The sequence below is a fragment of the Lepisma saccharinum genome, chromosome 21 (assembly GCF_977018435.1).
Source record: "Lepisma saccharinum chromosome 21, izLepSacc3.1, whole genome shotgun sequence".
In the NCBI taxonomy this organism is placed as follows: domain Eukaryota; kingdom Metazoa; phylum Arthropoda; class Insecta; order Zygentoma; family Lepismatidae; genus Lepisma; species Lepisma saccharinum.
This window is the reverse complement of record NC_139249.1, coordinates 27,812,598-27,837,874: the sequence shown is the minus strand read 5'-3', so window position 1 is coordinate 27,837,874 and position 25,277 is coordinate 27,812,598. Positions and strand designations below refer to the sequence as shown.

General features: G+C 36.2%; 1 protein-coding gene across 3 annotated transcripts in view; it reads left to right on the top strand.

The window, feature by feature from the left end:
• The window catches only part of LOC146004094 (uncharacterized), an 86,917-nt gene extending 68,017 nt beyond the window's left edge, over window positions 1-18,900 (top strand). For all 3 annotated transcript variants that reach the window (XM_083142737.1, XM_083142735.1, XM_083142736.1), the window contains exon 4: window positions 15,056-18,900. In XM_083142737.1, coding sequence (XP_082998863.1) covers window positions 15,056-16,427 — 1,372 coding nt within the window. In that variant the 3' untranslated portion in view covers window positions 16,428-18,900. The remainder of the gene's footprint in view (window positions 1-15,055) is intronic.
• Window positions 18,901-25,277: the final 6,377 nt, after the last annotated feature.

The window sequence follows — 25,277 nt, the reverse complement described above, 5'->3', positions numbered from 1 at the left end:
TCTTCTTTGTTTCTGTAACTGCAAAGTATTTCACTTTTGTTTCCTTTACCTCTCTTACTAATTCACATTCTTTCCCATTTAGACCCCTTACATGCCATGTTCCAACATTCACCGAGCCATATCCTCACCAATTCGTCGTCATCGTGATCTGTCCGGTATGCTCTCTTGTTTTTCTTTTAATCATGTAGGTTCAAATGTGGAGGGGATTGGCCTACAGCATTTTAGCCCAGTGGAGGGGCTGCCTCCTTTCTGCCTCTGGGCTTGCAGTGAGCAAAGCTTAGCTATTCTGCTCTATGTTTTATGGGTAGAGTTAATGTCTCTCACTCCAACCCCCAACCTGGAGGACCAGGATTTTCTTTCGGGCTTTACTCCCTTAGCCTTTGAAGTTCCCCTTCTCCACAAGGCAGTGGTTTCCCTCTTCTCCGAAGAGGGTGGGTTGCCTCTTCCACCATCTCTGCCGTTCCGAAGGTCTCCTTCTCTGCCACAGATATCGTTGAGGTCTTCACCGTAACCCTGGCAAGGGGTCCTTACAAGGTGCTACCATCCGGAGCCAGATGGACCAAGGTTTTTTATAGAGGTATTACTCCTCTAGGTTCCTCCGCCTCCTCAGCCGTTGAGATGACCATCCATCTTCTTCCGCCTTTGGAGCCGTTGACCGTTAGGTTGCTTCTTAGTCTGGCTCTTTACCCGCTAGCCTGCCCAGCATGAGAGACCTTGCCAGTAGCTATGCTACCGCCGGTATAGCCTAGGGGATCATCAGAGCACACATGCCCCACCACCAACTACAAGGTCCTGCAACCACTAGGTGGGGACCATAAATTTAAGTGTTAAATTTCATGAAACTTGTATCAGACTGATTCCATTTTAAATCCCCCCAGGTAATGATTCGGCCTCTTCCATGGGTCAGTGGTAGTGGCGTCGCCTTGTAATCAAGGTGTGTCAGGTTTCGAAACCCGGTAAAGGCACATAGTGGTTCAGATCCCACTTTAAACTGTACGTCTAGTTCCGATTAGCCTTTCTGTGCATAAACCGGACTTAAAACAAGAACCCCAGGCAATGACACCCACCATTCAGATTTTAATGAAACTTGGTGTATTCGTTAATACTACCAAGGTATGAACCCATGAACAATTTTTCATGTGTAGCCCTCATAATTCCTGAGAAACCGGGGGCTAAAGTTCCTAATCTTGCATGGATCAGTCAATGCTGAGGCCATGGTGGGAGCCTGCAGTGCTTAACAGAAATAGTTGTATCTTGAAGTCAAATTGGCATACCACTCTGAAACTTTTTTCTAAAGTTCATAAATATATGTATATTCCACTTAAAAAGTTGTCACAAAGATTCCTCCACTGACAATCGAGAAAAAACTAATGTTGATTTTATTGTATGTCAACATCTCAGATTACTAAATTTGCATTATCATTATAAGGCAAAGCAGTTATCATGCCATTTTTTTTTTCAAATTGAAGTTAAGGTAAAGTATATTCTGAAAGGCTATGAAATAAAATTAGTGGAATTTGCTCTGCTTATTAATCAATATTCTTTGAAACGAGGTTTATGCACATGCATATGGTCATTCTGTGCCAAATCATCACCAAAAAAGAAAAAAGACAACTTTTCAACCTGACCATTTCAGATTTTCATGAAATTTGGTAAGGTGGTAGAAGACATGAAGTAACTTTTGTAGAAGAAACTAAATGAATATAACATCTTATGAGAATAACTGTGAATTGAAAGTCTTAATTATTCTTGAACCAAAGAATAATATTTTATGTATTGTAAGGTTGATTGACTTGCTTTATTGTACTTCGCCTTTTGTGCCAAATGATGAAGGAGACAGCAAACACTTACCACACGAAAATAAATAGTTTGATATTTTGCGGGGTTACCGCATTTTCAGTTGAGAAGAAAGCGGTGCTCAGATTCACATCATGTATATATATGCATATGTATGTGCATCAGGCTCCGACCACTAGTGCCACGTATGGATGCCATGTGAATGCACTTTCTGGATCTCCCTCACATGGAAACTTCCAGAAGTTGTTACCAATAGTGTGTTTCTGTTTTAATATCAGATTAGCTAAATCAGATGCAGGTACAATGTAGTCGATTCCTCTTACACAAACTTAATTTTTTATATCGTTTTCGCCAGCAATAATGGTAACTATGTGTTGTCACTTTCACAATACTTGTATATACTGTGAATGTTTGTATGGAAGGAGAAGTCCCACTGATAATGTAAGGAAATAGGACACTTTGTTTTGTACAATTCCATTGTTCACTTTCATAATAAATAGTCCCGAGAAGCATGTTTATGTGTTTTTAGCACTCAGCAGAATGCTGTGTGTTGCCATTTGAGCATTGAACAAGCTGCAAATTCACCTTGCCAAAATCTCACTCATGTGTGCAAGGTTTAGCTTGTTTACTCGTCATCGAAAACAGAAGTCATAATAATAATCTTTATTTATTCATTGACCCCTTTTTCCATGGGTATGTATATCATCAGATACATGTAAATATAGATAAGATATAGTATAAGAGATATTACAGTATAAAAACATCAAAGATGTTTACATAACTCACATATGTGATACACAAATTTACATAAATTGAACTTTTACAATATTAAAAACAATGATAAACAGGTATGCCCATAATAAAAATATATAGTGTATGCATGATTTTTTTCTTAAGTTGGATACATTATTCCGTAATGTGATAGTATTTATAAACACTAAGCTCTATGAGATTACTAGATTTTTTTTAATACATAATTGACAGTTGTGCCCAATCTATTTTACAATTTATTTATGTCATACAATGCTCTTTCTGCGAGATATTGCTTGATTAACTGCATTTTTTTTTTTCTTAAAAGGAGTGATATTTTTTAGCCAGGAAGGAAGTTTGTTGTAAAATTTCACATCTCCAGAATGTGGTGTAAAACTCTGTCAGAGTTAGTCTGTTTGTCTGGACATTAAAGTATTTTCTTTGTCTTGTGTTATGTCCATGGATGTGTTGACTTCTAACTTGTGTCTCATCATTTAGTATGAAAATAATAGATTTATAAACATACAGTGAATATAAAGTCAAAATTTTGTTTTCACAAAAGGCAATTCTACATGTGGATCTGGATGGTATTTTGCATATAAGTCTAACAGGCCTTTTCTGTAGTGTAAATACTCTTTTTGTATGTACGTGAGCTTCTCCTCCCCAAGCTGTAATACAGTACTCTAAGTGACCAGTGCTCAATAAATTTTCTTCAAAGCTAGGTGCCAGCTCTGAAAATCAGGTGCCAGGAGACCACCTACTAGCAATTGTGCATACTATAGTATGTTTCAAAAGTCCCGCAATCCAAACTTTGAAAATGTATATCATGAAAATCATAAGAGATATTTACACCAGGTTTTCTGCACTAAACTAATCCTGTTGGCTATCACTGGGTTCATAAATTTATATTAGCATTTATCTAAATAAAAGCAATTACATTATTTTAAAAAAAACATTGTTCATTTGCTGAAAACATCTGAGAACTGATTTCCAACAATAAATACCAACTCTTAAAAACAATTTGTGGGATCATTTGTTGGTGTTTGACTGGTTGTAAAACAGTTGCTTTGTGAGGTACAGCAGAAGCAGAGCATTTTTATTGGAAAACCTCTTGCACATGAGTGTAAGAATGAGTAGTAAAATACTTTTCAGCAATGCACATGCACTGGTCCAATGAATACGCCTTTCTGAACCAATTAAAAAAACAGGCACGGTAGCAGCGAAACGGAGTGAAGAGAATTGAATGTAACCAGGGGCAGCCTAGGATTCTCTCAGGAGTCCAATTTTGGCACAGCATCTTGATTTATGATTTTTCACGTAAATGTATAGCCAATACTTAGACACATGTTGCATGCAACTGTTGGCAATATTTCGACCTGCTAGTGTTGCCATATACAGAGATATGTCCCAAAAATTGCACTGCCAGTCAAAAATTCATGAAATGTTGCACATGACCAATATTGGTCGCAAATGACAGACTGACATGGCATCAGTTACCAAATGTCTAATTATAACCCTTCGATAATTTCTTACATATTTTTCTTACTCAGAAGTGCATTTCTGGAAAAAATTGAATGCTGCTTTCCGTGTTATTAATTTATATATTTTTCTGCACTGAGTGAACTGATAATTTTAAGCATTGAAAAATATCTCAATGGATGAGGCTTTATAATGCAGAAAACCCGGTGTAAATATCTCTTACGGTTTTCATGATATATATTTCCAAAGTTTGGTTGTGTGACTTTTGAAACACACTGTATAAGATGCTGAGCATCTCGGTATTCAAAACATCGCTAAATTATTTGATAAAGCAGGAAATGGAATGTTGGGGGCAAGAAATTGTTACAGACTCTGGAATGGTCACAACGTTGATAAAATAAAATAATTTGCAAACTTGCGCTGTACTCCAATTTGAACTTAGAGAATCATCAAAATTTCGTACATATTACAGCAAAAGATCAGTCGCCAGGCTGAAATTTTTAGTCGCCATGGCGACCTGGCAACTGGGATTTTTCGAGCCCTGGATAAGACCATAATATGGATTCATGATGATTTCCTTGATATGATACTGCGAAAGAATTTTCAACAGGTATAGGTTTTTGGTGAGTTTATCAGAGATATAGTCAGTATGACATGCCCAATTTAGTTTATCATCGATGATCAATCCTAGAAATGTTACCTGGTTAACATACTCTATTTCATTTTCATCTAAGTAGACCGTCAAGTTATCTATCAAAGTTCTTCTTGTTGCCAGGGTTAAAAATCATGAAATTTGTTTTTTGATGGTTCACATTTAGGCTATTAGCGTTTAAGTACTGGGTTATTTGATTAATCGAGATGCAAGTTTGGATTTCTAATTGTTCTTATGTTTTTGCCCTACATATTATGTTAGTGTCATCTGCATAGGTGATAGTTTGAGTCATGTTATTCTTCGATATGTCATTAATGTAAAGGATGAATAATAACGGACCAAGTATAGATCCTTGAGGGACACCTACCTTTGACGATTTAAAACTGAAATAAAAGGTTTGATAGATGTATTATTTATGTGCTCAATTTGAGTGGATTGTATTCGTTCAGAAAGAAATGACTTAATTAGGTTAAATGTGCCACGTCAGATGCCTAGACTATGCAGTTTATGCATAAGTGTGTTGTGGTTGAGAGAGTCAAATGCTTTAGACAGATCTAGTAAAACCGTGCTTGGAATTTCATTGTCCTCCAAGGCTTCAGTAATTATTTTTATAACTTGTACAGTTGCTGAATTTGTTGATTTGTCTTTTTGAAAAACATGATTATATTGATTTTTAATAGTAAATTTAGAGCAAAAATCATGAATTTTATTGCAGATTATTTTTTCTAGTACTTTCGAGAACAGTGATGTAATGCTATTGGTCTGTAATTTAAGGGGTCTGTTTTAGGCTTTTTTTGTATATTGGTTTTATGACACACTTTTTTAAGATGTTTGGGAATATGCCATTTCTTTTTGATGAATTTATAGCAAATTGCAGAGGCAGAAGTAGAGAGTGTGTACACTCTTTTATTAGTTGGTTAGACCAACCTTCAATGTCACATGATTTCTTGTTATTTAGGGAATTTATAGTTTTTTCTAGGTCGATAATACTTATTTCATCTAGAATGATAGAGTTTTGAATGCTATTTGTGTATCGGCCCAAATTTTTAGCTTATTCCGTTTGCAATCTAGTGTTTGGGTTATCATTCAGAAGAGTGTTATTGAATATTGTTGCTACAGTTTGTGGGTCTTTTACATCGGTACCATTTATAGCTAAGCCAAGCGTCAGGTTAACCTTGCAGCAGGTTTTATGTATCAATCCGCGCGAGAACTGAGCTCAGAATCTTCCGTGCCAGTCTTTCCTCAACCGCCGAGCTGCTTACATCGGAGACACTGAGAAAATCTACAGTATTGCCAACCGCACAACACATCAAAACCCGCATGCATGTCAAGTGGATTGTATTTTTGCTTCTCTTTGTCTCCTGAAACATAACATTTTAAAAGTACTTTCTGCGCATATATTATTTAATAAATGTGTCATTAATATAAGAGCGAAACAACTTCTAAACATGAGAGCATGTGTGTATATTTCGAGCACGCAAAAATAAAAATAAACAAAGATAAAAGTAAACAACGATAGGCTCCTCTTGAATTTAATGACAAATTATTGTTTTTGGTTTAGAAAGAAATAGATTTATGAAAAACTTGGTTGCTTCGTTCGCAATACATCCGTTACTGTAAGACACACGCACTTCAAGTTGTACCACCAAAAAAGCATGATTTGTTATTGGTGATATATACAATCAGGTGCATTGTCTGTCGCTATTACTCTGGTTTCAATTTATGAATCACTTCACTAAACCAGGATTCAAATCTTGGTCTGTCCATTTCTTGCTGATAATCACCCTTCCCTTTCTTTGCGCGGAACAGTAAATATGCGCCTTCAACAAAGCTTTCATTGCCGCCAGTGGGTGAAACAATAAGCCTCCCCCTTCCCCTCATCGTCGGTTTCTTCAGCCCTGGCGGTGGTTTTGCATGGTGGTATCCTTCCATGTTTTATTACCCCTTCCCCCACCCACCGAGTTGAAGGACGTCTCGTCCAAATAATAAACATGTTTCTTCTCACTGCGATATATTTTAATACCGCGGAGATTCTTTTGTCGTCAAACAACAAACAATCGTTTCCTCTTGCTAAACTCAAACCGCAAATCATTCAACACCCGTGATACAATTCGTGTGCACATTGACGGCAAATCACCTCACGCCCTGTTTTACTTTGATCTTGTTGCCGCAAGGAGGATTATGCATTTAAAACAACTTGCTTGACTTTGAAGAACATTTCCTTTCGGATGAAGCCCAAAATAACATTCGGGTAAAACCGCGCGCTGAACAGGAGATTCAGCCATTCTCGCCGCTCTACAATAAACATAGGGTTAAAATAGTGGGAGGTGCAACACTGGTATCAGCGATTTCACGCGCTCTGCAACGCATTCAGTCTCGCTCGACTCGCTCTAAAGTTTCAATGTCTCTTCAACGCATTACAGATTCGAGTTGGCGAATCTGCGGTTCTAAGTTCGTCTGCACAGTGATTGCAACCAATTAAGTCCATACCTGCTAATCAATGTATTATTTTGTCTGTATATTACAAATTAAATAACTGTTTTCTTGCAAGTATGCAGTTGTGTCGGAATAGAACCCGTCTCAGTGGAACTATATTCTTGCGCGCACGTTTGGATCTACATATGCTAAAACCTGCTGCAAGGTTGACCTGACGCAGGGCTTAGTGAGATACTTTCTTTAGCTTTTTTGTTATCTTTCCCTCTTCGCTTGTTCAGTATATCCCATATGATTTTAGACTTATTGCTATTACTTTTCATTTTTTGTGATAAATGGTGAGCTTTCTCAGATTTCATTAATTAGCACATCACACTATGATGCTAGGGGCCCCGGGTTCGAATCCCAGCCTGGGCGTGGATGTTTGTGGGTGTCCATTCATCATGTCATCACTCATCTCCATCTTCGCAAATTAGCCAAAAGTGGCACAAAAAGTGAAGTAAAATAAAGCAAATAAAAAATATAAATATATATTATTTTTTCTTACTTTTATACATATCATTATAAATTTTCTCTTTGGTAGCTATGAATTTGTTGTGGATGCCTTTCAGTTCATTTTTTTCTGCACGATTTTGTTTGTAACCCAAGTTTTGCTTTTTTTATTTAAATATATTTCTTTTTAATGGGACATACAATATTTAGGTAGTATATGAGTGTATTTATAAGATTTTTCCAAATTTTTTCCATAGTGTCTGATTGGTACACCTCTGTCCAATCTTCTTTTTTTTAGAACATAAGATAGATACTTGATATTTTCTTCATTCATATTTCTACATTCTATTGCCTATATTTGTGTTATATTATGGTTTATAAGCAACTTTACTTACATGAGTTGTGCTGTGTGGTCTGATATTAAGTTGTGAATCACCTCTGTTTTTAATCACGTCAAAAGGAAAGTTGATGCTAATATGATCTATAAGAGTTTCAATAGTGAGTGTTATCCTGGTGTTTTTTTTTTTTTTTTTTTTACAATTTGATTAAGACCATGAAATTTAAGAAGATCTACAGGTAATGGACAAAATAATATGAACACCTTGGTTTGCAAAGGCCTATATACGCCGTCGTGGAAAAGGAACAACACTCAGCAGAGATTTCAACCATCTAGTGGCGATGAAAGCAAACATATCAGTCTATCAGAAGCTGGTGTGAGAGTTGCATGGGAGGAGTCAGCTATCCGTCAAATGCAGGTATGTCCGACCTTTCAGACTTCAAAAGAGGCATGATCATAGGAGCCCGCCTGGCTGGAGCATCTGTGACAAAAACAGCTACACTTGTTGGTGTAGCATGGAGCACAGTGTCAACTGTTCTGACAGCCTACAGACAACATGGAGAAACAACGTCTGCAAAGTAGAATAGTGGGCGAAAAACAAAGTTATCCAACAGGGATCGACATGTGTTGAAGCGAATAGTGACTCGAAAGCACAAGACAACACTGTCCCAGATAACCGCAGAGATGAACAATCACCTCCAGGACTCTGTATCAACGAAAACCATTCAAAGGGAGCTGCATTCTGTGAACATTCATGGCAGAGTTGCCATCCCCAAACCGTTGGTGATTCCACATAATGCAGTGACACGAAGAAGGTGGTGCCAAGAGCACAAAAATTGGACACAGCAGCAATGGGAACATGTGATATGGTCAGACGAATCGTCTTTCACTTTATTTCAGACCACAGGACGTGTTTATTTGTGGATAACTCCTGCTGAAGCATTTGATATTGACTGCTTAGTGCCTACCGTGAACCATGGTGGGGGGTCTGTGATGGTTTGGGGGCCTATATCTTGGAATGGTGTTGGCCCACTTGTCGTCCTGCATGGGAGAATCAACGCAGAGAAGTACTGCACCATCCTGGGTGACCACCTCCATCCCATGGTTCAGACTTTGTTTCCCGGTGCATGCCCCATCTTCCAAGATGATAACGCCCCTATTCACACTGCTAGGTGCGTTGATGCATGGTTTGATGAGCACAGTGATAGGTAGAACATCTCATCTAGTGTCCACAGTCCCCCGATCTTAACATCATTGAGCCTCTGTGGGGTATTTTGGAGGCCAAAGTGCGGAATCGGTTTCCACCTCCAATGACACTTTCGGAACTTGAGACTGTTTTGTGCGAGGAGTGGCTACGTATTCCAGTTCACACTGTACAGGACCTTTATTTGTCTATCCCACGTAGGATACAAGCTGTCATTCAGGCAAGGGGGTGCCCAACTCCCTACTAATACAAGTTTTCTGCAATTGCATTGGTGTTCATATTATTTTGTCCATTACCTGTATATGCTCTTTACTTTTTGTATTCTGAAGGAGATCAATATTTATGTCACCTAGAATGATGATTGCAATTTGGCAATATTAGCCTTTGTAATACAAAATCTAATTTTGTGAGAAAATCATTGATATTACAACTTGGGGATCTATATAAGGTCATTATTGTGTAAATGTGATTATTTATGTTGATTTCAATTCCTGCTGCTTCGAATACCATTTCAATGCATAATGGTTTAAGCCACTTGATCTGTTTAGTCCTTGAAAGGCTCGCTTTTGTATATATGGCAATGCCTCTACTTTTATGTTCCACCCTGGTAAATTTTGACACCAAGCTATATCCCTCTAGGGTATAAAATTGAGATTCACCAAATTCAGTTAATGTCAGTATGTCAGGTTGAATTTCATGTAAACATAATTGTATGAGATCTACTTTGTTGGTGGCAGATTGTACATTATTGGGCATAATTGTCAGAAAAGTTATTAGTCATTTGATTTTGCATATTTTTATGTCTGTGGTTAGAGCCTGAATGTGTTTTCTTAAAATTTGTTTCCTTAGTTTCCAGTGTGATAGGTGCAGAGGTTTGAGAGATTTTGGTGTATATGTTCGAATTTGTTTTGACTATCTACGTTATTTGCAATTTTGAATTTGGGTGTTTTAGTACTGTCTATAGATGATGAGTAAGTGTTCGATGTGGATTTGATTTTTACATTTTTCATGGCTTAGATTTATGCCGATCATTGCTGTAGTATCACTGACCTTGGTAATTTTATCAGAAATATTTACCATAAACAATCCCCACTGAATCTACTCGGAAATCGTGCATTTCGTGTAGACGATCACTGCTTGTATACCCCTTTCCCATTTTTACTCATTTTGTTTTTATCAGCTTCATTATATTCCCCTGACATTCCTCGCTCGCCCTTATCATTTGATCCGATAGGCTGTAGGTCAGATTTCCAAGTAAGTGCAATGAGTTCACAGCATTTATCATTTTTCTGGTTTACAGTTTCTATTATTCTATCACTTAAGTATTCCTTACCCTTTTTGCTAAGATGAAGTCCATATCTGGTATACGAGGGGTGATAGAAAAGTTCTCGGCCTACCCATGAAGGGTTGCCAGGAGCAGAAAGGTTCTCAGCCTACCCATGAAGGGTTGCCAGGAGCTCAATCGTTCATGGCTATTTTTCAACATAGTCCCCTTTCAGTGCCACACACTTTTGCCACCGGTGCTGCAGGCCCATGATACCTTCCTTGTAAAACGTTTCATCCTGCAATGCAAAAAAGTCCTTCACCGCAGCCATGACGTCATCATCTGATGGAAAATGGATTCCACCGAGGTGTTGCTTGAGTTTAGGGAACAGATGAAAGTCTGAGGGAGCCAAGTCTGGTGAATAGGGAGGGTGTGGAAGCAGTTCGAAGCCGGAGGACTCGATGGCAGACATTGCAATGGTGGACGTGTGCGCGGGTGCATTGTCTTGGTGGAAAAGGATGCGCTTCTTCAACATTCCACGACGTTTCACCTTGATGGCCTCCCTCAAATGCTTCAGTTGAGCAGCATAATACGCACCATTCACCGTTTCACCTTTTTTTTAGATACTCAGCCAGGATGACACCCCTCGCATCCCAAAAAACAGAGACCTTGCCAGCTGATTTCACTGACTTGAACTGGGGGGAGGAGGGGTGTTTCCACTGTTTAGATTGCACCTTGGACTCTGGCTGAGAGTGGTGGACCCATGCTTCGTCCATGGTTACAAAACGTTGGAGAAATGTCTCAGGATCAGCCTAAAGGAGGGTCAAGTTTGCTGCAGACAAGAGGTGTCTCTGACGTTTGTTCTCAGCACTCAATATTTTCGGGACCCATCGATGTGACACCTTGTGCATGTCCAGCACAACTGTTAGTATGTGTCCAACGCGTTCCTGGGACATCCCCACTTTCTCTGCGATGTAACATTCTGTCACTCGCCGGTCTGCCATAACAAGATCCTGTATTGCTGTGATGTTTTCTTCAGTACAGGCCGTTGCCGGCCTTCCACTGCGAGGTGCATCTTGGACAGAGGTGCTCCCCCTCTTGAATTCCGCCACCCACTTTTTGACAGTAGAATACGATGGGGCATCCTCCCCCAATGTTTCCATCATGTCCTTGTGGATGTCCTGTGCACTCATGTCTTTTTTCATGAGGTATTGGATAACCGCACGAATGCTCACTTTATCCATTTTTCAGAAAATGTCTTCACTTCAAACATCAAAATCTGAAAAACAAAAAAAGATAGTACTATGAAAGTTGGTATGGGGCTTTGCAAAGGCATATATTATGATTAGCTAAAGTAACATTCAGCTACGATAAATGCATCATGGGTAGGCCGAGAATTTTTCAGCCACCCCTCGTACATGTCTCTGGCAATAGTGTGGACTTCAAGAACTGTTACATTTGCAAACCCTTTACACAATTTTGTTATTCTACTATTTTCAGTTTGTACTTTTTTGTTCACCCAGGAATTTTCCATCACATCATACCTGTGTGGGATACACAACATTGGTAGCAATAAGTTTTTTTTAGGTTGTTTTGTAGTGGAACCTTCATTTTTTGATACATCATTCGAGCCAGTGATTATTATAATTACCTGATCATTATGTCCTAATATTTTACACTATTTTCAACACTTTCTAGTACATTTTCTGATGTAGCCACAGTGCCACAAACAGCTATGTTCGTCTTTTTTGACAAAAATGGAGGTAGTCCGCGACATTAACTGTCACCATATATGTGAATTTTTGGTGACTATATCTCATTTTCCCTTTTTGGCTTGTTTTGTGGTATGCTTATCTTTTTAGTGCTGCTTTCCCCGAGGCTACGACTATGTTTTTTGGTATAATTAATGTTCTTCTCATCGGATTTGATGCTTGTAGCTTGAGTGACATTACTCATGTATTCTTGCTTTCAACACTACACATAATGTTGTGTGGAGTAAGATTTATATTGGTCTTGAGTACCTTTGTTGGTTGTATATCATCTTCTGCTATCACGGGTTGTAGTGTATAGCAAAGGAATTCTGGTGAGTTACTGTCGGGTTGGGTGTGAAGCTTTTCTTTATGGAAGCTATTTGTGATAGACCATCTTGTGGACGTGAACTACATTTTGTGCCATATCTTGTAATTTCACTCCATGTCCCTTTGTAGTTATTCCTGTAGCTTGTATAAATATTCTGATTTTCTTTGGGTGCCATTGCTTGTAAATCAGCTTTCAAGAGTTCAATGATTATATTTTTTGACTCAAGTTCAGTCTTAATTTTTTGCAATTGTGCTTTTAGCTGGTAGCAATTTCTGCAGTCCCTCATGATTTTTTTTTCCAACTTTGTTCACAAAAAATGTAATTTTACAAAACGCAGAAGACACTATTTGTTACTGTCTCTGCTATTTGCTATTTGGCGATTCAAGAGTTCAGTACACTACCTGACAACAGTGTCACACTATTAAGATTCAAGAGGTGAAAGTACTGTTCGGTAAGAGGTGATGCACTGTTTCTCCTTTGTAAATGTGCATTTTTTTGCTTGGAAGAAGAGCATGTCAGTTTTAAAATTCCTCTGTAAAATACTAATAATTTGGGCAGAGTAACACTACTAGTTCTTTCACTTAGCCTTCACGTTGTACTCGCTTTTACTTTATAATGTTCCCGTAGTCTGTATCCGGTCTAAAAAACGTAACAAAATCTGAGAACTTTTTAACGATCCACTACCTTCTTCTTTTTGTCTGCTGTTGGCCAACTTATACACTTGTATATAAGATACAAGCATTGATTCATCGAAAATTGAGTTTACAGTTATGGTTCATGGCAGAGGGTTCCAATAACAGAAACTTAGAAATATCAAAGTGTCAGTTGAAATATTAATATTATAACGATAACAAGAAAGACAAACAATAAATAAATAAATAAAAAAATAGGAAATTGCAATTTTTTCATTAATGGCGCTTATTAAAAATAACAATTCATTGTAATCTCAATTAGACGTATCTTTTAAGAATCAAATATTTTATGGGCATTCCATTCTCGTCGGTGAGGCACGCAAACTACATTTTTGATGTTAAACTAACTAGTCTTCTGATAGTTAAACAACATTTTTCTTACAGTTTCTCTTCTATGAAATATGAAACTTGTACTGTTGATTAAACAAAACTACCCTTAAAATAGTTTCCCAGAATTGTTGCTACAAGTGAACAATTTATTGTCACCGGTGGGAAAGATGAAACACTGCCTCTTCACTTATTAAGAAATTATTTTAATTTCTCTGAATTGTCAAATTATGAAAAATAAAGTATTTGAGACAGAGAGAGAATATAAATGGCCTTTGATTATTCTAGTGGAGTTGAGAAGAAACATAACAATAAAGGAGAAATTTATTGTTTTTTGTGTCACAGGTGGGATACAGAACAAAACAGTAGTAAATTGAAAAGTTTAAATGATCTATTTGTACGGAAAATAACTTCTAACATTTAACTTAATTATAACAAATGAAAATTATATTAAAGAGGAAATAAAAAGTAGGCTTAATTCAGGAAATGCATGTTACTTCTCTCTTCATAAACTTTTGTCTTCTCGTTTAATATCTAAGAATCTAAAAGTTAAAATATACAAAACAGTCATGTTACTTCTCTCTTCATAAACTTTTGTCTTCTCGTTTAATATCTAAGAATCTAAAAGTTAAAATATACAAAACAGTAATTTTGCCTGTAGTATTATATGGGTGTGAAACTTGGTCCCTTACATTGAAAGAGGAACATAAATTGAGAGTATTTGAAAATAGGATCCTTAGGAAAATCTTTGGACCTAAAAGGGATGAGGAGACAGGTGAGTGGAGAAGGTTACATAATTTAGAACTACATAATTTGTATTCATGTCCAGACATTATTAGAATAATTAAATCAAGAAGACTTAGGTGGGCAGGCCATGTGGCACGAATGGGAGAGGAAAGAGGAGTTTTCAGGATTCTTGTTGGGAAACCTGATGGTAAGAGACCAGTAGGAAGGCCAAGACGAAGATGGAGGGACAACGTCGAGATGGACCTAAGGGAAATCGGTAGGGATGGAAAAGAGTATATAGATCTTGCTCAAGATAGGGACAGATGGAAGGCCTGTGTTGCTGCAGCCATGAACCTTCGGGTTTAAGAAGGCTAGAGAGTTAGTTAGTTAGTTATGGATAATACTTGAATTTTTACGAAATGACAATTTTAGATTATTCACTCACAAGATAGCATAAAGTTAGAACATTGCTTTTAAATACTGAGGTTCAGGGTCTCTTTGACATTCAATGTCCCTTTATTTTAAACTCCCTGTATATGAAAAATCCCAGTAAAATTTCCTCCCTATCTTGTGAATTATAATAATTTCTGTTTGAATATAAATGACCCAGAGTATATGCAGCTGCTGTAGAATGGTACAGTAAAGAGAAGATTGCCATGGAGTAGTAATACATAGAAAGAAAATGTGGCTGTGGTTGTAGGTGGTTTCATATGCCAGTAGGTAGATACTGTTACACATGTTTGTGCAAGCATAAATTTAAGAGAGTAGCCTATGTTAGATGATAATTTCTTGTAATTCAACATATTGAAACTTTTTGTTTCAGGAACATAGAAAGAAATTTAATATTACCTGCTTTCATCAGAAATTGTGGGAAGCCATCAGGAATCATGTGTGCTGGTGAAATTGTTGGTGGAGGAATTAAATATCACACCATTGAAACCATGTCAATATGTTGTAATAAGTGCAAGAAGAGATTTACTCGAAGTGGACACTTGAAAACCCATTTGAGAATTCACGAAGGAATTCTCCCATATGAATGCCCTCAGTGCAAGAAGAGATTTACTGGAAGTGGACACTTGAAAACCCATTTGAGAATTCACGAAGGAATTCGCTCATATGAATGCCCTCAGTGCAAAAAGAGATTTACTCGAAGTGGAAACTTGAAAACCCATTTGAGAATTCACGAAGGAATTCGCCCATATGAATGCCCTCAATGCAAGAAGAGATTTACTGAAAGTGGAAGCTTGAAAACCCATTTGAGAATTCACAAAGGAATTCGCCCATATGAATGCCCTCAGTGCAAGAAGAGATTTACTCGAAGTGGACACTTGAAAACCCATTTGAGAATTCACGAAGGAATTCGCCCATATGAATGCCCTCAGTGCAAGAAGAGATTTACTGGAAGTGGACACTTGAAAATCCATTTGAGAATTCACGAAGGAATTCGCCCATATGAATGCCCTCAGTGCAAAAAGAGATTTACTGAAAGTGGAAACTTGAAAAACCATTTGAGAATTCACGAAGGAATTCGCCCATATGAATGCCCTCAATGCAAGAAGAGATTTACTGAAAGTGGAAGCTTGAAAACCCATTTGAGAATTCACAAAGGAATTCGCCCATATGAATGCCCTCAGTGCAAGAAGAGATTTACTCGAAGTGGACACTTGAAAACCCATTTGAGAATTCATGAAGGAATTCGCCCATATGAATGCCCTCAGTGCAAGAAGAGATTTACTGGAAGTGGACACTTGAAAATCCATTTGAGAATTCACGAAGGAATTCGCCCATATGAATGCCCTCAGTGCAAAAAGAGATTTACTGAAAGTGGAAGCTTGAAAACCCATTTGAGAATTCACGAAGGAATTCGCCCATATGAATGCCCTCAATGCAAGAAGAGATTTACTGAAAGTGGAAGCTTGAAAACCCATTTGAGAATTCACAAAGGAATTCGCCCATATGAATGCCCTCAGTGCAAGAAGAGATTTACTCGAAGTGGACACTTGAAAATCCATTTGAGAATTCACGAAGGAATTCGCCCATATGAATGCCCTCAGTGCAAAAAGAGATTTACTGAAAGTGAAAACTTGAAAACCCATTTGAGAATTCACGAAGGAATTCGCCCATATGAATGCCCTCAATGCAGAAAGAGATTTAAAGAAACTGAAAAGTTTAAAGTCCATTTGAAAACTCACTAGCGAATTCGCCCATAATGCCCTTAGTACCAAAAGAAAAACGTGCTAAGTTTTGAATTAATTTGATAATTCACGAAAGAATTGGTGATACAAATTCCCTACAACGGAAAAACGTATCTTTAAAAATGCAATCTGAAAAGTTGATTTGATGGAATTTTTCCTTATGCAAGCAGTCATAATACATTTACGAGTGTTTGCTGATAGCTTCTAGCTCTATCTAGAAGAAATGAGATTTGGTGAATGATGTTGATGTTTTTATTTAACATGTTCTTTGTGAAGTCTATCACACTTGTTTGACTTTTGTCGGAACTTTAGAAAACCTTCTAAAAAGATATATGGTTGTTACTGAAAACTTGCCTTTACAACCTGTATGACCTCAACAGTTGTGACAAAACAACTCCTCTTCTGGTGTTTTTTGAGATTTGGGTAGAGATAGTCTTATGAAGGGGCTAAGCACATGGAATATAGCAGATGATTCAGAACTTTTGAATGAACCCAGGAGAGCCAAATTGTGCATTATGACAGTTGCTGTGTGCTGATGCGATGACCACTGATGTGCCGTAGACTATAAGTTTACGTCTACATGCATTGTCTATGTGTAATCTACTAGAATATTACATTAGCTTATAGTAGTTTACATAGTCTAATGTAGAGAATAGATATAATGTAAACAACATGGAAGAATGAAATTCCTTAGGCTGTATAAATGAGAACGTATTTTCCCCCCTTCAAACAAGTCTATTATCTGTGCATGTAACCAACTTATGACTATCTAATGTAAACAAACTTATCGAATTTTCAGTAACGATAGAAAAAAAGGGAATACCGGAAAAAATTAATGACAAGTCAGGTAAACACTGATATTACTGTTTACACTGACGAAAGGAATGAAAGGCTAAAAGAATAGATTTTTTCACTGTGTTACTACATAGATAAATGCATTTGTCTTTAACCCTTAGACGACCGAGCATGTTTTCCCGGAAAACCCATGAACGACCTAGGCGTTTTCAGTGGGAATTTTAAATTTCCGCATGCTTTTATATAAAATTTTATATCTCTGGAACTAAGAGCGCTGGAGTTACAAATTTTACCTCGTTTTGTTCAGTACAGATGTGGCTCTAAGCCTATGACATAAAAACAAAATTTTCCGTTATCGGGTAGAAGAGGAAGAAGAAACTTTTTTTTTACGAAAATTTAAAATCTGCTGGTCCCCACGCTGCGACGCCAGGACATAAAAAACAAATTTTCCGTTATCAGGTAGAAGAAGAAAAATGACCTTTTTTTTACGAAATTTGAAAATCAGCGGGCCCCCACGCGATGACGCCACGATGTAAATGTGCAAAATTATTATTTTAGTGCGTTCTAAATCCGTATACGACATTTTTCCTCGGCTACGAATTTCACAGTCGCGGTTATTTTTTGAAAGAATTAAAAAAAAATTGTTTTATATTTTACTTCATACGTTACCAAAAAGTTCAACTCAAAATTTCTATGCATCAACTTACTGTACAAATAACTGTATTAACTTTCGAAGTAAGAAAGAGAATTACCACATATCAAGAATTAAAGAACAGTGTATTTTTTTTTAAAAAAATAACAAGTACGAAATATACGTTCATACACTTGTTTCAGCATGCATTCATATAATGAAGCAAGATTATACATTTCAATATCATTTTTACATATTTTAGGTTTTTCTTCACGTTAATCACATCAAGTCAATTTATTACCACGTACAAATACTTACAATCTTGCGAAGATTTTTATGAGAAAATCTGCACGAAACGCTCGATTATCACCAAGAACAATCTAAGACAAATTATGTATATTTATATGTTCAATAGACTCTCCAAATTCAGAGTAGACAATTTTTTTTTCATATCAAACTAGGCCTTGCATTTATGTAGCTACATGCATGTCGACAATACTTATCTGAAAGTTCAGTTTCAAGAGAAGATGGCTGCCATTTTACGTGATCCCATCAGGTCACTATTTTAATGTCCTTTGGACCTTTAATGCACTTTGCGACGTTTTTTCAAGTTCGGATTACAAATAATATACTTATCTGCACTGCAATATCACGTTTCACGGACAAATCTTCACGTTATATTCAAATAGTTCCAATTTAAGTTTCCGAAAAATTTCGCGACTCCATACTACTCGTCGGTGATCTTTTAGATGAAGCAGTGTATCCAAACTCACACTGTTACAACTTTACGCACAGAATACAAACTTATTATTATTTTTCAAGTGACAATTATAGAATTGTACAGATATAATACATGAAAATGCTTGTAAAATAAATTAGATACAATAAAATAGATATTACAATACTCTATTACTTGTTTACGTATTTTCTTTTTACCATTTACAGTTATTTTAAGTTTTACAATTTTGGTGGGAAAAAGGTTATTTACGCACAACTTAGATTTTTCCCTTTATGTGAGTTGGCTATGTTTCACAACTTTACAACTTTAGGATTACTTTTCAAGGCGCTCATTGTAACAAATCTTAATTTTTTTGACGAAATTCTGCCAAAACTTATTTCAAATGGTTTGTACATGCTAGTAATACATTTTAATTACATGTTCGTATCCATATACTTATGAATGAGCATGTAAAACCTGTTGAAAACAAACTTACGTGCGATTTTGCATAAACTGGCAATCTACGGTAAGGACATTCCTGATACATCACAAACCAAATTACATCGCTGAATTATAAAAATATTTTAAATGTTTCAAGTTTAGATATGTACTTCAATTAGAACAAAGCCAAAGTGATGCAAATTAATTTTCTACAAATATAAACCACCAAATACGAACTTAAATCATAGATTTCAACTAAAAGAATTATTTTATTTTTCACATTATGATGGTACTCATTATGATACCGTCATACTGGCGCCCAATGGGCTTACCCACGCCAAACTATTATTTACAATTTTATAAACTTGTAATAACTTTTGAGATCAAAATAACATCTGTTATTTGCAAGAAAACAAAAATTGGTAAAAGAAATGAGTAAAATAATACAATACCACATTATATGGCAACATGCTTATAACCTATATATTAATAAACTTTAAGACCCTTCAGAGTTGAACTAATCTTAAAGACAAGTGTATCATATCACATTAAATCATGAAAAATGAAACTCAAACTTCAAAGTGATGGTGAACTTGAATTGCACATCACATATTATATGTCAAATGACGAACAAAAGCAAAAAATTAATATGTTAACACATTTCTAGTAGAGTTAACCACTAAAAATCATACAACACTTTAGTTAAACGAATACAAAGCATAAAATTATTATAACCTATCGTTTATGTGACAGAATACTCACAAACTTCACCACTCATAATATGGCTACTGTACAAAATTATTACCAATCTTGACCTTTTAAAATAAAATGGTTACTGCTCAATTATTTTATTGTCAATCTTCACCACTTAAAATAGAATGGTTACTGCTTAATTATTTTATTGTCAATCTTCACCACTTAAAATAGAATGGTTACTGCTTAATTAATTTTATTGTCAATCTTCACCACTCAAGATACAATGGTTACTGCTCAATTAACTTATTGTCAATCTTCACCACTTAAAATAGAATGGTTACTGCTCAATAACATTGACAAACAAAAAAAATAACAATCAGTTCTATTCAATTCTGAACAAAAAATTTGTTGATAAGATATTCACACTGCTGTGGACGTGAGAAAACCTTTTGAAATTTAAATCGGTATTTTAGAGCTTACTTAATGTCAAATCTGTATGCACTACCATCTGAAGGAGCATGACCATTTAGCAGGAGTGAATGTTACTAATTTAAGCAATCAACACACCAAAAGGCCAGGTACGATTAAGTATGCGAAACATTTCATGAAATCAATCTTAACGTTCCAGTACTAATCATCTGCCCAGTATAAACAATGTCTTATTCACCTAACCCAACTATACAAAAGAAATTGCTTTAGTAAGGTTTCAACTTGTGAAGAAAATGTACCATCCAATATTCTGTGCTAATAAAATATAATCACATTCTTAAAATAATTCACATTATAACACTTTTCATATTAAGTTTGTTGAGTGGCACTATAGGACTTACTTATTGCCTTTACGTGAACCAACTCACATATTACAACACTTTTCATATCAAGTTTGTTGAGTGGCACTATAGGACTTACTTATTGCCTTTTACGTGAACCAACTCAAAGTTTTCATGCTCTATGGCATGTCAGCATGTGCAACAAGCTCGGATCTAGTCATGGATCTCTTTGCTTACCTTTTGCAACATACTGTGAGTATTTGATTCAGCTTATGAAATCAAATAACTCAAAATTGCTATTTTACAGCTTAAAATTCTCACATAAAAATTAGCATTTGGATTTTTGGTACCATTCCCTAGGTGTTATAAACTAAAACTTGAGCAGCTTGTTCCTTGGACAAATAAGCATGAGATTATGTGTTATTACAGTTCAACTAACAATTATTGCTAAAGTGTGACATTGGTGCACTGAAATGTTTTACATTTTATTAAGTATCTCACAGTCCATGAGGTAAATCCTAACAACTAAATCTAAATTATCACCATAATAAAAATGTATTTAAAATATGACCATTTATACGCCAACCAAAGAAAAATATTGAATAACTATAAGAGTTATCTAACAAATTATTATTTTTATACGAGGTATACTACCAATTTTAGGCCAACCTCATTAACACTGGACAACCACAAGAGTCATCTACCTTAAAACATTTTTATTTCATGCACAAGGTATACTACCAACTTAGGCTAACCTCACTAATGGTAGGTTTGTTTCAAGAACAAACTGTACACTCATCTGCTTTGACAGATGAATAAACATCATCCTTTTCTTGCATTGATGCTTCAAGTAGATTTTGCACCACATCTTTATGTGTGCTACTTCCATTATGCAAAGTGTTCAACCAAGAAATTTTCTTGTCTTTGGAACATTTCCATAATTTTACATGTTCAATAGCAATGTTTTCAAGCAGAATACCATCACTACAACGTAAGGCAAATATACGAGAGTCACCAAAGTTTTTTATACATAAGTATGGACCTTCATATAAAAAAACAATATTTCTTTATTCGATTATCACCCATATCTCTTTGTCTATTTCTAATAAAAACGAGATTTCCAGAAGAAATCGATATTTTATCTTGATGTTTACTATTCCATTTGTTTAACTTATTGGATCTAGCTGCATGACTTTTAATTTGAGCCATAAGCAGTTTGTCATTCCATGACTGATGTGTACTATCATCATATATGACATCTCCTATTTGTAGATTAGGTTCTTTATTTAACCTTAATTCTATAGGAGCGAAACCTGTTTGTGAGGAGATTGTATTATTCAACCAATGCAAAGCCATGGTCACTTGCTGGGGCCTTTTAGCATGGTTATCTATGCACAATACTCTCATTAAACGGTTAAGTTCCGAATGATACTGTTCAACCATATTGGATGAAGGATGGTAAGGTGGAGTAAACATAAGTTTGACACCATATTCTTTCATTTTCGTATTAAAAAGACATGAACGAAACTGTGGTCCATTATCCGAAATTATTTTTTCTGGAATACCAAGATGTACAAAATATATCGGACACAATTTATTCAGTACCGTAACAGCATTGCTGTTCATCACTGGATATGCCACCAAATACCTGGAAGCTGCATCCAATATAGTAAATAAAAAGCGTTCACGTTTAGGACCCATGGTGAATGGACCTTGTAAATCAATGAACAATATTTTTCCAGGCTTGTCGGTAATGTGTACTTTGGCTAAATGTTTAGACGGGTGCTTGTTCGGTTTAGTAAGAATGCATATATCACAGTCTGCTACATATTGTTGTACATCTTTCTTCATACCTTTCCATTGGAAGTATCTGTATATTTGTGAAAGTGTACGATTAGCACCAATGTGTCCCGATAAGTCATGGAATTTATTCAATATTGAACCTACTAATGTAATTGGTACACAAATTCTAATTTTTTGAAAGTTGTGAAAGTCTCTAACACACAAAATATTGTTTCTTAGAAGATAACGTTCATTCCAAGTCCTACTTCTTGGATTATCATTAAGAATCGAAGGGTGCAAAATATATTGCTTAATTTCCTTCAGTTCTTCATCCTTTTCTTGGGCTATAATCAAATCATCTATATTAGTGAAAGGTTCTACTATTTCCTTAAACTGCAAAGAATTTACATGATATAACAGATCTTCCTGCATCGGAAATGTTCTACTTAAAACATCAGCAATTATATTTTCCGACCCTTTACAGTATTGAACTTGGAAGGAATACTGTTGTAATTGCACAAACCAACGAGTTAAACGTGCATTCCATGTGTGCGCCGTTTCTAACCAGGTAAGTGCTTTGTGGTCAGTTATAATAATGAAATGTCTTCCTTTTAATAATGAACAGAACTTATCTATAGTGAACAGTATAGCCAAAACCTCTAATTCTGTAGATGTGTATGACTTTTCATAATTTCTGAGCAATCTACTCACGAAACCGAGAGGTCTAAAATTACCATCTATCAGCTGATTGCAGTATCCGGCAACACCTACTATTGATGCGTCGGTTTGAACATAAAAAGTGTGTGAAAAATTAGGAAATGCTAAAAGTATTTGTTCACTATATCTTTTAGTGTTTTAAAAGCTGTAGAAGCTTTGTCATTCCATTGCCATTTCTTACCAGCCTTTAACAAGCCATACATAGGTTGTGCTATGATAGCATATTTTTTTATGTATTTGCTCAACCAATTAAAACAACCTAGGATTTTTTGCAATTGTCTCACCGAATTGGGCACAGGCAAATTTACATACTTAGGATCTTTCTTATACCCCTGCGAAGTGATAGTGTGACCCAAAAATTTAATTTCTGATCTACATAACTCACATTTTTCAAGCTTCAACGCCATACTAACAACATTACAAATATATCATATTATCATCTTAGGAGTATGAGGTATACTACCAACAATAGGCTAACCTCAAAAGCATTGTATGATAAAAATAATTATCAAAATTGCATAAATATTTTCAAGTGCACGAGGTATACTACCAATTATAGGCCAACCTCAAAAGCACTGAATAAACAAACTGATAATATTTATCAATTTTACAGTTTGCATCTGTGGTTGATATATCCCAGCATTGAAACTGTACTGTATACATGACTCAGCATGTCAAGCTACATAATTAATAGCTACACAATCAACAATTTCTCAAATTAAAACATATACTGATACTGTCATATTGAAAGTATTATAGTTAACCATCCATATCAGATATTACATGTACGTAATAAAGCTCTTTCGCTAAACTGCATGTTTCAAATTCACTTACTAACAAATTTATGTACGTTTCATAACATACCTTTTCCAATATGTACAACCCATAAGAGTGAACAACACTTTCAGTTCATCATTATTTAATTCTGAACTTAATCCTAAACGATAAACACTATGCATGTTACACTGTTTACCCCTCAAAATTTTTTTGGCACAATCAGGTAAAATGTCATAAGACATGTTTGCACTTTGCAACAATGCCTTCGTTAAGATACTTTAAAGGTAAGTTATCAGATGATTGAAATGTAAGTCTACGACATTACAAGTGTGAAGTTAACTTTAACTTCATGGCATCATTGTGACATCTTTTGCGTACATGTGTACGATGCATGATCAAGCATGACTTGACAGTCAATGCACAAGTATGAGAGAAGAATGCAAAGAATGCATCAAGACAAATTTGTCTCCTCCATAATTTCAAACATTTAGGTCTGAACCTTCTTTTTCTTACATGTTTAGGATGAGTTACTATTTTTCTTTTTGCACCTGTGCGGTTAGACAAAACATTCATAGTCATAAACTTCAGTTTAACCTTAATACACTTTGAATATCTAGGCCTTAACTGGACTTTCGGTAACTTTCGAAGAAATAATACCCTGTTCATACTCTTACAAAATCTATCATGCAAGCAATTCTTAAGATATTCACAAGAATCATTCATTTCTGGATGAGTACCCCTGCCACAGCACACTGTTCCAGCATCGCCCGGTACCAAGTCAGTATTCAAACTAGTTCTGTGACTGATCACATTTTGTTTGAGATTACTACAATCTACACTATGTTCATTCATATCCACAAGAGTGTTGTTTCAAGATTTTCATCATTAGAGTGAAAGCTCAATGGGTGCATGACACCTCCCTGAGAGTTAACTGCAGTGGCTCAGTCGGTAACGCGTCTGACTACCATGCTAAAGGTCCCGGGTTCGATCCCCGGCCGGTTCAAATCCGGGAACTTTTCTAACGATGGAAGCGGCCCCGGCGCCCACCCAGCGTCGAATAACATGGGTACCTGGGGGAAACCCTGGGGGGTAAAGGCGGTCAGGGGCGTGATGCTGATCACATCACCCCCACTCACGACCGGATCAAGAAAGTGTGGGGCGTTACCCCCACACCCCCTATACGCCTTCATGGCGTGGTGCTATGCACAGGGGAGAACTTTACTTTACCTTTACTTTTTTTTATTTACTAAAACAGGATTTGTGCACATAAAATCAGGTGTACAAGTCTTACTTACTGTAGTCATACAACTCACTCCTAAATCTAATAATGTATTACTCATAAGCTGTATGGCGATATCACTACCATCTTTCATATGTGCAACGTGTGATCTGAGTATTCCTACCATACCATCATGAACATAATTGTGTTTTACACTAAAATTCCTTAAACGATCACTAACTGAACTGTTACGAGTAACATCGTACACTAACATGCATGTGAAACCTAAGCGCCTTGCACTATT